Raw genomic sequence first — 12,664 nt, 5'->3', positions numbered from 1 at the left:
GTGATGAAGCCCTGGGAGGAGGTGACTAAACTGTGAAGTTTCCTGAGCCCCAGTGTTGAGTGGAACATTAGAAGGAATTGCCATGCATTCACGAATGACTTAAAAGTAGCACAGGGGTGGGGAACAGAAAGGGATCTGGTGAAAGGGAATGAAGGATGACTCCACATCCCCCATGATTGGTTATTAATGGAAATACATAATGAAGAATCAGCTGGGCTCACCTCATCTACCACACTTGTCACCAAATCCCAGGGAAGTCAGATGTTAGCCCAGAGAACTAAGGAGGGGCAGGGGGACCAGTGGGGGCAAAAATCCTGAAAGTGACAGTAACTAAGTTTCTACTCTTGAAAAAGCTCAGAACAAAAATTAAGTTTGGTTACATAAAAATAAAGGAGGTTATATTTCCTATATGCCTGAGTTTCTAGTCTGATATTTGTAATCTCTATACAAACAATACATTTTTCACCTATTGAACATTTTTCACCTATTGAAGAAGGCATTAAGTTGCAAAGAATCTTGGTTTTGGTTATTTTATTTCATTTTATTTTATTTTATTTTATTTTATTTTATTTTATTTTATTTTATTTCAGAAACTCCTTCAGGCACTGAGTCTATTTTTGGAAGAATGCTATTGTCAGCAATCAGGAAAGCAAACTCAAGCTTGAGAAGTTGTTTCAAAATATGGCATAAGAAGAGGTGAGGGCAGAACAGAGATTGCTTTCTTACTGTGAATCTGGTCAAAAACTCATTTAACTTCAGAGTTTAAAAAAAGGAATTCATATTGTGAATTTGCTATGTATCAACATTGGGACCTGCATTCTATGTCATGTTTAACCAAGCCAGGTAGCTGGTTATCGAAGCAATGATTCCACCTTCCCTTTCTAAATGAGGTTGAGTGATAACTTTATTAACTATGTAGATTTTGTTCGTTACTAGTCATGTAAGCTTGAGAAGGAAAAAATGGACCCCAGCACACAAAGTAAATCATAAGGATAATTTCCAAAGTATAAAAAAATAACCACATTTGGAAATCATGTATTAGAGGGAAAACACATTGACCTATCCTTCCTTGTAGGAACTCTCTCACTATTCTTTCATGGCTCTCATCTCAACCCACACAGTGCTTCTTAACTAATTCTCATCTCTGCTGCCCTTGCCATCGTGTTTTTCAACATTATGCTAAGCCATCCAGGAGCCTGAGGCAAAAGGAAAGAGGTATGCTCCTATATACATGTTTTATATATTTTTGTATTATTTATCTTGCTTACAAAGTCTTTTGGTGCGCCTTACATTTTGTACTCTCCACGTTCTTCCTGGGTAATTCTATGCGCAGGCTTTTATACCTATATATACTCTAATGACTCAAAACTCTTCATCTCTGGGCGCCTGGGTGGCTCAGTTGGTTAAGCGACTGCCTTCGGCTCAGGTCATGATCCTGGAGTCCCGGGATCGAGTCCCGCATCAGGCTCCCTGCTCGGCAGGGAGTCTGCTCCTCCCTCTGACCCTCCCCCCTCTCATGCTCTCTCTCTCTATCTCATTCTCTCTCTCAAATAAATAAATAAAATATTTAAAAAAAAAAAAACAAAACTCTTCATCTCCATTCCTGACTCTTTTACTGAGCTACCACATGGGATATCCCACAGGTACAAGAAACAAAAGATCACAAACTGAACTCACTATTTCTCTCTCAATTTATCTTATAAACAACTAAATGCACACATAAAGTAAACTCACAAGTCATATTTATTTTACCACCTGTTATGGACTGAAGGTTTGTGTCCACCCCACGAAAATTCATATATTGAAATTCTAACCCCCAGTGTGATGATATTATGAAATGGGGCCTATGAGAGTGTGATTAGGTCATGAAGGTGGAGACCTCATGAATGGGATTAGTCCCCTTAGAGGGACCCCAGAAAGCTCTCTCATCCCTTCTGCCATGTGAGAACACAGCAAGAAAACAGCCATCTATGAACCTGGAAGCAGGTCCTCACCAGATACCAAATCTGCCAGTGCCCTGATGTTGGACCTCCCAGCCTACAGAAGTGTGAGACATAAATGTTTATTGTTTAAGCCACCAGTCTGATATTTTTGCCCACGCAGACTGAGACACCTCCTAAATATATTCAAGCTTATCCTCTCTCCTACATACTCACTGCCCCGCCTTCTTTTGTCTTCTAGCCTTCTACACCAGTATGAATCTTGCCTCCCATCTTCCTTGTTAAATCCATCTTCTACTATGAAAGTTAGATGAATTCAGCCAAAGGCAAATTTGACTGAATCACCGTGATAATTAAAACTCCTTCATGGTACTTCTTTTGAAAGAGTACTATTGTTACTTATTGATATTTCAAAAAGAATGTGAGAACTTCTTGGCAAGGTCTATGTCAATCAAATTCATCTTCAATCTACTGTGATAAGTGACACAATGGCTGGCCCATTATAAAAAGGCAATAAATACAAAACAAAAATAGTGACTAAGATTGTGAACCTCACACAGGAAAACAATAACAATTTATGAAAACCTATATATTACTGCAGTCATTTCCTAGAATAAAAAAAAAAAAAAACTCAATGATTTATTTTTATTTACTTATTCAAACAATTTTACTTAAGAAGTTCTGGTGCCAGATTGCATGAGTACAACCTCTGGTTCCACCATGCAATAGTGGAATCCTGGACAGGATGTCTAATAATTGGCTGTCTTTAACTGCATTCCCTTTTTATTTTTGCCCAGTTTTCTGATTTGTAACATTTTCTGGTCTTCAGAAATTACTAATGGAAAATGAGTGCAAAATATTTATGCAATTAGGACAGTTCAACATTTTCAAAAATGGCAAAAATAAACAGCAGTTATGGAACACCTGCTTAAAAGATACTGGAAATAACTGCTTCGTGCTTCATTAACCAGTATAAACACATTTGCCAGTTTAAATCCCCTACTGAATTCAGAATTTCCAATTAGTACTAGAATGGTATCAAACTGCCAAGGAAAGAAATTCTTGGGTAAAAAAAAAAAAAAAATTCAGAATTTCCATTTGTCGAACTCTTTTACAGGTCAAACAGATGCCTATCTTCTAAGAAGCCTATAATTTTTTGTTTATTAAAACTAAACCTGTATCTATTTTAATAGACAATTTTAGACTATAATTTGTGATTTATTCATCTCTGAGTGGCATTCAGTACAGTGCCTGAAATATGGTTGTTTTCAGGACCAAAATGGACTTCTTAAAAAGAAAGGCAGATAGGAACAGAAGACTATACGATGGCTCAAGAAAAACTTCTTTCCTGGGAATTCAAAGAAACCCAACCCACAACCCTGATGCACCTATGCAAAGAGTGATAAGTCAATGATTATCTGAACTAAATCAAAACAAAATTATAAAGCAAAGCAAAATAGTTAGAAAATGAAACAAAATAAGCATAAATAAAAAACCTTTGTATGTGGTGGTCAGGAAGTCAGCTAAAAATGATCTCTTTGGCTATCTTCAGAAATTATATAAGATTACTGGTAAAAAAAAATACGACAACCACTGCAATCCATATTTTTCTTAGTTTGATGATTCTATTTTCTAATACTCTTACTTGCCTTTCCTAAGGAAGTCAGGTGATATCCTGAAAAAGATGCACTGGATCCAGATGATCTGAATTCTAGATCTGGCTGCAACACTAAGTGATTTCAATAAGCTTAAGTAAATCATTGAACATTTTCAGCATAGTCCTCATCCATAAAACAAGGAGACAAATCTGAGTTGTCTATTTACATCATTGTAAAAACCAAATGTAATACGCAAAGGTACTCTGGAAACTGTATAGCACTATACAAGAAAATATGTAATCCTTATGTCTAGTGTATAAAGAATACATAAAAGAAGGGTCATATTCATTCATGCATTCATTCGACAGATATTTAGTGAGCACCAACTGTTCTAGAAGCTGGGAACACAGCTTATGAAACAGAACACACAATGAACAAAACACAAAAATCACTGCCCTCCTGGACTTTATATTCCAGTGGAAAAAGATAAAAAATAAATTAGTGAGTGAAAAAAAGAGTATATCAGTGATAAGCACTAGAAGAAAAATTAAGCACAGCAGTCTAAAGAGAGCTCAGAGTGGGGCAGTCTTAGAGTTCTAAATAGAGTGGCCGGAGAAGGCCTTGCTAAAGGTGACAACTGTACAAAGGAAATTGTGCAAACTCCAAGTGAGCTGAAAAACCACTGAAAGATTCTAAGCATGGGAATTTTAAAAGGATTCCTCATGTGTATTAAGACGAGATTCTACCAGGAAAGGCATAAGCATGGAAACTGTCTCAAGGCTATTGAGACAGATGAGAGATAACTGTACTGGTTTAGAAAGGTTGGTAGTGGTGAAGGTGGTGAGAGGTGATAAGATTCTGGATATAGACAGCATTTAAAGTGAGGAAAAAAAATGAGATCACCAACATAATGAGCCTCAGAGAGAGAATGATCTAAGCCCCGGGCACTCTAATATTTAGGGGTGAGAAGATGAACAAAGAAGCCAAGAAGATGCTAATAAGGGAGTTTGATGTCCTGCAAGCGAAGAGAAAGAAAATATTTTAGGAAGGAGAGAGCAAATTTCTGTATCAAGTGCTGCTCATAAGGCCCCACGATTTGACTCTTTGTTTAGCAACTTAAATTGATTTTCCCTAAAAGCAAAATTTGAGACAGGGATTTGTGTGCAGGTGATTTCCGGAGTAAGTGCTATTCAGGAAAAGTACAAGAGAAGTAAAGCAGGGTAGGAAGGAGGGAGACTTGCAGAGCAAGGATGCAGTCAGTGGTACTGTCTAGTCATAGACAGAGCAATAGGGCAAGGCTCAGGAACTTAACAGCCCACAGGACTTGTCCCTGCCTTGAAGCAAGTGGGCTGGCATCCTTCAGAATATTGTCTTCGTCTTTAGTTTTCAGAAGTTTAATTATGACATATCTTGCTGTGGATTTCTTCGGGTGTCACTCAGGTTTTTGAATCTATAGGTTTACGTTTCTTGCCAAATTTGGAAAGGTTTTAGCCATTATTTCCTTTTTGAGTATTTTTCAGCCCTGCCCTCTTTCTTCTCTTCCTCTGGATGGTAGCAGAAGTCCAGTGGTCTCTCCACTGACATCACAGAGGGTAAGTGGGGATGTGGGCCCACTCGGTTACCAGCTAGCTAATGGGGATGAAAATATTGGCTCTCTATTCTTTCACCCAGCAGAGGTGTTTGGGCATCTCATTATCTCATCACAGAGCAGAAGTCTAGGCTTCCTACCCAGCCTTTATGGAATAGACATGGGTTGGGGTCACAGTTTTTCTTGTTGTGTTAGGCTAGAGTAGTTACTATCTGAAGGTTTTTTGTCTTGCTAGGCTGTTCCTTCCCTGGTATTTTAGCTAGAGAGAACAGACTTAGCATTTTGGGACTTAGCATTTCCAGTTGGGACCTAGCATTTCCAGTTCTCCAATTTCTTTAGCTCCAAGACTGGGATATTCATTTTATTTATCTATTTTATTAATTCCATTTTTTCCCAAAACATGTTTTTTTATTTATTTTTATTTTTTAATTTAATTAATTAATTAATCCAAGTAAGCTCTGCACCCAGGGTGGGGCTTGAATTAATGACCCCAAGATCAAGAGTCACATGCTCTACTGACTGAGCCAGCTGAGCGCTCCCACCCTCCCCCACCCCCTGCGAAGACTGGGATAAATGCAGAAAAAATAAACCCCAGGGAACTCACTACTGTTTCATTCTTTAGGTTGTATTTCTCTAGCTAGTTGGCCTTCTTTCTACCTTTCAAAGTCTTATGTTTGCTTTATATACATATAAGGCTTTTAAATTTTGATGAGTGATTATAAAACACAAGTATGAAAATTTACAAATTAAAAAATAAATCATATCTCTTGGTTATACTTTTAATCAATTCTTCATGCAAACACAAAGAGCATAATAATGAAAAGGAAAGGAACCACATTCTTTAACTGCACTGAGAGTAACTTTCAACCTTAGCTCCATGTTTCCACTTTCGGTATGAATTTCACTACTCTTTCTTAATACAAGTGTGTCAAATAAAATTTCAAAATGGTATGCATCCAGAGCAATAAATCTAATCTTATAAATTGAGATGATTTACCTTTCATTTTCCACTACTACTTGCTTATCATAGAAAACTTGAAATATACAAAGGTGCTAACAAAACAAAGCTAGTCACAATTAACACTCCATTATATTTTCTTTTTTGATGTGTCTTGGGGTGTGTGTGTTTGTGTAACTGCACACAATCATTCTTAAATATAATGTTTCATGCGTTTTCCTTGTAACATAGATTGTATTTTTCCAGATTATTAATTATTTTAAAAATAATTTCCATGGTTGCACAATTTACCACTGAATGGATCTGCCCTAATTTATTTAACCACAACTCAATGGTTGCAATTCAGTGGGTTTTCCCCACATTTTTGTCTACCAAATAAATAATGTGGGGATAAGTTTCTTTCTACTTAATTCTTTACCTACATTCCTAATTCTTTGTTTAGGATAGTTTAGTAGAAGATGAATTATTGGGTATAAGTGTTTGATAATTTAAAGATACTATTATGGACTGAATTATATCCCCCATAAATTCATATGTTGGAGTCCTAACCTCCAGTACATCTCAGAATGTAACTGTATTTGAAGACAGTCTTTACAGAGGTAATTGAATTAAAATGAGGTCATTAAGGGAGACTCTAATCTAGTATGATTAGTGTCATTATTAGAGGAAATTTGGACACAGGCACATAGAGCGGAAAAGACCATATAAAGACACAAGGAAAAAGCAGTAGAGAAGCCTCAGAAGAAAACAACCCTATTGATACCTTAATCTCAGATTTCTAGCCCCCAGAACATTGATAATTTCTGTTCTTTAGGCCACCCAGTTAATGGTAGTTTATTATGGCAGCCCTAGCAAACTAACACAGGTGTTAATGAATATTGTCAGATATACTGTCAAACTGCTTTTCTCAGAATTTGTGCCAATATATACTTAATGGAGAAAACCCATCTCACTACATCTTTGCCCATCATTTATACACACACACATACATATATATATATGGTAAAATTAGACAGTGTACAGCTTAACATTTTGGAATAAAATGCTAATTTTCACAAAATAAAAATAGTAAAAATGATAACAGAGAAAGCCTCTCTTTCTCAATAAAACCTCACCATAAATAGTTTAATAATATATAAATGAGACCTTAGAGAAGAAGTCATATAATTTTTCTGGATCAGAGTTCTCATACCTTTAAAATGATTTAGACTTAATAATCTTTGAGGGCTTTCTAAATTTGAAATTTACATTATTTCTTTATTCACTTCATAATATAAGATCATGCCTTAGAGTCAGTCTATTATTTGATCTAATGATCTAATTTGGATCACACTAGTCTCCTTTGACCTCATAGTGGAAAGCAAAACTCACCCAAATGGTACAAGGAAAAGTGAACTCCAAATCCAGGTTTGCTGTTATGTGTTATCATCTCAAGTCACATTGTTTGTTTGTATTTATTTTTAAAGATTTTATTTATTTGACAGAGAGACACAGCGAGAGAGGGAACACAAGCGGGGGGGGTGGGAGAGGGAGAAGCAGGCTTCCCGCTGAGCAGGGAGCCCGATGTGGGGCTCGATCCCAGGACCCCGGGATCATGACCTGAGCCGAAGGCAGACTCTTAACGACTGAGCCACCCAGGCGCCCCTGTTTGTATTTTTATTTCCCTTTTTTTTCATTTAAAAAACTTTGCTGAGTGCTCAGTGACAAGAAAATTTTAAAAATCACATGAATACAGACACACCTGTACACATACTTCAATTCCATCATCAAAGAGTTAATATGTAAGGAAGAAGGAAGTACATAAAAATAAACTAAAATCATTACCTTAGACAGTATAAGCAAAGTACCAAAAAGCCAATGCAAATAAACTAATACTATTCATTGTTTCACTAACTGATTTGAGAAAATTAATTTTGGGGAAATTAATTTTGAGAAATTGGGTAAAAAGGAAATTGCTTTCCTAATTTAAAAATGTATAACCCCTAAAATGGTATTCTAAACATTGCCTTCGAGGTTGTACTTAATCCCCATTTATGGCCTCAAAGTGCCAGCCCTGTGTTAACCTCATAGAATCAGTTAAATAACATTTCAGCAATCAGTAATCCCAGACATTTGTGCTCCTGAACATCACTTGGATATATTAAATGTTCACAGTTTTCCCCAAATACTGTACATATATTCCCCAAAAGCATTATCTTACAACAGTTTGTATATACCAACATACTCCTCTTCAGTTGAATTATATCTATAATATGGAAACTCTTCTGTGTCCTTGTGTCATTATACAAAACAATTTTTAAAGGCTTTAATTTAATTTAATCTTTTTCATCATGACAAGTGCACTCTTTAATCCCCATCACCTATTATACCTACCCCCCACTTCCCCTCTAGTAACCATCAGTTTGTTTTTGATAGTTAAGAGTCTATTTCTTGGTTTGCCCTTTATTCCTTTGCTCATTTGTTTTGTTTCTTAAATTCCACATATGAGTGAGATCACATGGCATTTGTCTTTCTCCGACTGACTTGTCACTTAGCATTATACTCTCTAGCTCTAATCATGTTGTTGCAAATGGCAAGATTTCATTCTTTTTTATGGCTGAATAATAAATATTCCATTATTTATATATACCACATCCTCTTTATCTATTCATCTATAAAGGGACACTTGGGCTTCCTCCATAGTTTGGCTATTGTAAATAATGCTGCAATAAACGTAGGCGTGTATATACCTTTTCAAATTAGTGTTTTCGTATTCTTTGGGTAAATACCCAGTAGTGGAGTTACTAGATCTACAGTAATTCTATTATTCATTGTTGAGGAACCTCCATACTTTCTTCCATGGTGGCTGCACCAGTTTGCATTCCTACCAACAGTGCACAAGGGTTCCTTTTTCTCCAATCCTCGCCAACACATTGTTTCTTTACAAAACAATTTAAAGAGAAATTTTATAGATTTTTAAGAAAATAAATTTTCGCACCACACTAAATCTACATAATTTTTTAAATGTTTCAATAGATTTTTAAGGAATAAAATTAGACACTTTTGAGATTATTCAAATATAAAATATTTAAAATATGAAAAAATTATAGCTGTACTTTACACACATTTAATTGTATTTCAAAGTATATGTAAAATCTTGTCTTACAATATGTAAGATGTGATCATTTTCAGTGTGAAATCATCTATCAGTGGTACTTACAATGCAGTTTTTATCAGTATTTCTTTTCCAGTGTTTCTTGTCTACTTTCTTGGCCGAAGTGGAACACAGCGCTGCATGAGTTTGTGTTCGAGGATTTAAAGCCAGGATACTCTGAAAATAGCATAAACAATGTATAATCATATATATTGGCATTTAAAAAAATCAAAATTTTATTTTAAGATTACCCCACACATCCCAAGACATATACTAAAAATGTTGTTTTCTCCTCCTGCTATTGTAATTCCACAATAAGCTTATCTAAAGTAATCATTTACTAGGCAATATACTTGTTGATTTCATAAGAATATCGATTATAATATGAAAAATTTAAAAATCACATAAACTATACCAAAGACTCTTTAAGATAAATTTTATACATAGCGTTTAGATGAGAATGAAATCAGAAAAGATGCAATACTGTCCATTTTAAATTTTTAGAATTTACAAATTGCTTTCACATGCACTACCTAATTTAATAATAGCTACTATTAAATAAAAATTTTGGATGAGCAAATAAATTCAAGGTGTTTAGGTAACCCACCCACTTGCGATCTCACAATTAATATGCAGAAGGGATTGACTCAGAACTCAATTCTAAGCTTATATTCAAATTCACCCAAAAATAAAGTCTATTTTACTGTGACTTTGTGAGGCATAAAGGTAGAAGAGAAAACCTTTTTAAACACATGTGCAAATACATTAAATGGCACCTGAATAACTCAATAAAGAATTAATCTCAAAGTCCTGTCTTAAGCAAGCATTTAAAAGAAAACCACTAGAGGTCTTCTAGAATGGTGGCACGAAGACCTCTGCAGATCAATTCCCCAGCAAAACAAACATACTGATAAAAACTAGTAAAAATAAGAACCCTTTAAAATCTCCAGAAATCATGCTAAAGTTAAACAGCAATTGAAGAAACAGTTATTCAAGAAAAATCTACCAAAACTTGGTAAGAATAGTGAAGGTCTGTGGCATTTGAAGGATGGCCTGCCCACCCCCCAACCCACCATGTTCCCAGCTCAGCATGACAGAAATTCCACCTCAGGGGAATGCTGCCAAGAACACAAGGGTCCATCTGCCCCTAGCTTCCAGTTGAGGTTGTGGTATTTCCCAGAGAAGGGCAGACTATTAGTATTTCTCAGCCCCCACCCTTCCCACTCACACACACCCCCAACCTCTATGCAGCAACTAAACTCCACAAAGTGCAGCTGAGAAGTTAGGAGTTCCCTTGCTTCACCCAGCCCCCACTCACAGAACAGAGGCTCTCTCTGAAGAACAGCATGCCAATTACCCAGGGGTCCTGATCACCCTCATCTCAACTTGCTCACTCTTTGGACTTAATATACCAGGAGAAGCAAACTGAGATTGGAAGCTACTGCCTATACTTGTGCTCTGCTCATAAAGCAGGAGTGTCCATCCAAAAGAAGCAGGCCACTAAACCACCCCTAGCTCTGTAGCTGTGGTTCAGAGATTTTTCACAGAACAAGAGGCATGCCATAAGAACAGACAGCTCCCGGCAAAGGAACTGACTTTATTAGAATTAGTATGTGGGTAAGTTCAAGCCTATGGGTACTCCCAAAACAACAGTTTGATGGCAATTAAGAGGAGGGTGATAGCTTCATGAGAGCAATAAACTAAATCATAAGGCAGACTATTTACCAGAGAGAACCAGGGAAAGAAATAGTTAAGAACAGCTCCCCTAGGGTCACAAGAAACCTCAAAGACTCACTTCAAAAACTATCCCTGAAAGGGGCCCAAATTTAATTGGCTTACACTGTGGAGCAATTTATAGCCCAGAGCACTGAAAAAATAATAATAATAATAATAATAATAATAGAGTACTCAGCCAACAATCAGTGAAAACCAAGAGCTGGGTGTAATACCAACAGACCAACAGAGGTGGGCAGTTGAACAACAACAATAGGCGAAAAGGCATCTAGAGCCCTGATAAAACCACTAGCATCCCAGAGTTATTGTGCACATGCCCAAGACTTCACCCTATGCAAGCAGAAAACAGAAACTCTCTCCAGAGAGGACAGGTGTCAGATTTAACACACACACACACACAACTTTATCTGTAAGACACTCTACCCAACAACAGCAGAATGCACATTCTTCTCAGGTATACACAAAATGTTCTCTAGGACAGACAATATGCTAGGCCATAAAACAAGCCTCACTAAATTTTTAAAACCATACAAAGTAGTTCTCCAACCATAATGGAATGGAATCAAATATCAATAACAGAAAGAAATTTGGGAAATTCGCAAACAACATAGATGAACATAGATGAAACTATGCTGAGAGAAGCCAGTTATAAAATAACATATATGGTATGATTTCATTTATATAGAATGTCTAGAGTAGGTAAATATAAAGAAACAGAGAGTAGACTGTGCTTGCCAGAGATGGAAGAATTAGGGGGAAATGGAGTGATTGCCAAAGGACACATGGTTTCCTTTTGGGGTGATGAAACTGATGGTGGGTGGGGATGGCAGCACAACTCTATGAATTCACAAACAGCTTTTGAATTCTATACTTTGTGTCAGTGAATTGTGTGGTATGTGAATTATACCTTGATAAAGCTGTTATCAAATAAATAAATAATCACTAAATTCTACATTCAGCAGATTTCACTGTGTACTATACTCACTCTAATAACCATCACTGGGACTTACTTTATTAGCCCAATATAAATAAAGATTATTTTTAGCAATTCCTATACATGATGGACATGAGATTTCTTCAAAATCCACCAATTTAAATGTCTAGGTTTTCTGGACAACAAACATCAAATAGAGCTATTAGTTTTAAATGGCTTATTCCTTCTGATGAAATAATGACAAAACAACATATTAATAAGAGCCAACATTAGAAAATATAACCTCATTTTTATACAAAAAGTTGAAAACACTTTCTTATTATAAAATGAATGTGTTTTTTGTCATTATTCAACCTTGAACCATTACTAATCTCATACATTAATTCAAGCTGATGAATAAGAAGATGACATTTTTTAAAGGTAGATATTGTGACCAACATTTAAAGGAAAAAAAAAAAAAACTGGGTAACAGGCAAGATGGTTCCATTTATTTTAGCTTTTACTTCACAATCCATATTGTGATAAATGATTATGTTTATCTATGTCAGCATAGTAATGTAATTTTTGAGAATAAACATTCCGAATGCAATTTATTGGCTGCTTATCACAGTAACTTTTCTTTTACATAGCATAAGTAGAAAGTATAACATAACATGAAATATTGGGTTAACCTTTTACAAAAAGGCAGTGAGTTGAATTCAATGGATCTTGGGTAAAAATAAATTGGATTGTGGAGAATGGTTACCAGGAATTTGACTTAATATCCCAAATGAAAAGTG

At 35.9% G+C, this 12,664-nt stretch overlaps 1 protein-coding gene across 1 annotated transcript in view; it reads right to left on the bottom strand.

Moving 5' to 3' along the window:
- The window catches only part of DPYD (dihydropyrimidine dehydrogenase), a 795,794-nt gene that overhangs the window by 746,599 nt on the left and 36,531 nt on the right, over nt 1–12,664 (bottom strand). Inside the window, exon 2 of the mRNA XM_032422959.1 lies at nt 9,284–9,394. Coding sequence (XP_032278850.1) covers nt 9,284–9,394 — 111 coding nt within the window. The remainder of the gene's footprint in view (nt 1–9,283; nt 9,395–12,664) is intronic.

The sequence above is a fragment of the Phoca vitulina genome, unplaced genomic scaffold (genome assembly GCF_004348235.1).
Source record: "Phoca vitulina isolate PV1807 unplaced genomic scaffold, GSC_HSeal_1.0 scaffold2, whole genome shotgun sequence".
NCBI classification, from domain to species: Eukaryota; Metazoa; Chordata; class Mammalia; order Carnivora; family Phocidae; genus Phoca; species Phoca vitulina.
This window is presented reverse-complemented; position numbering and strand designations above follow the sequence as displayed.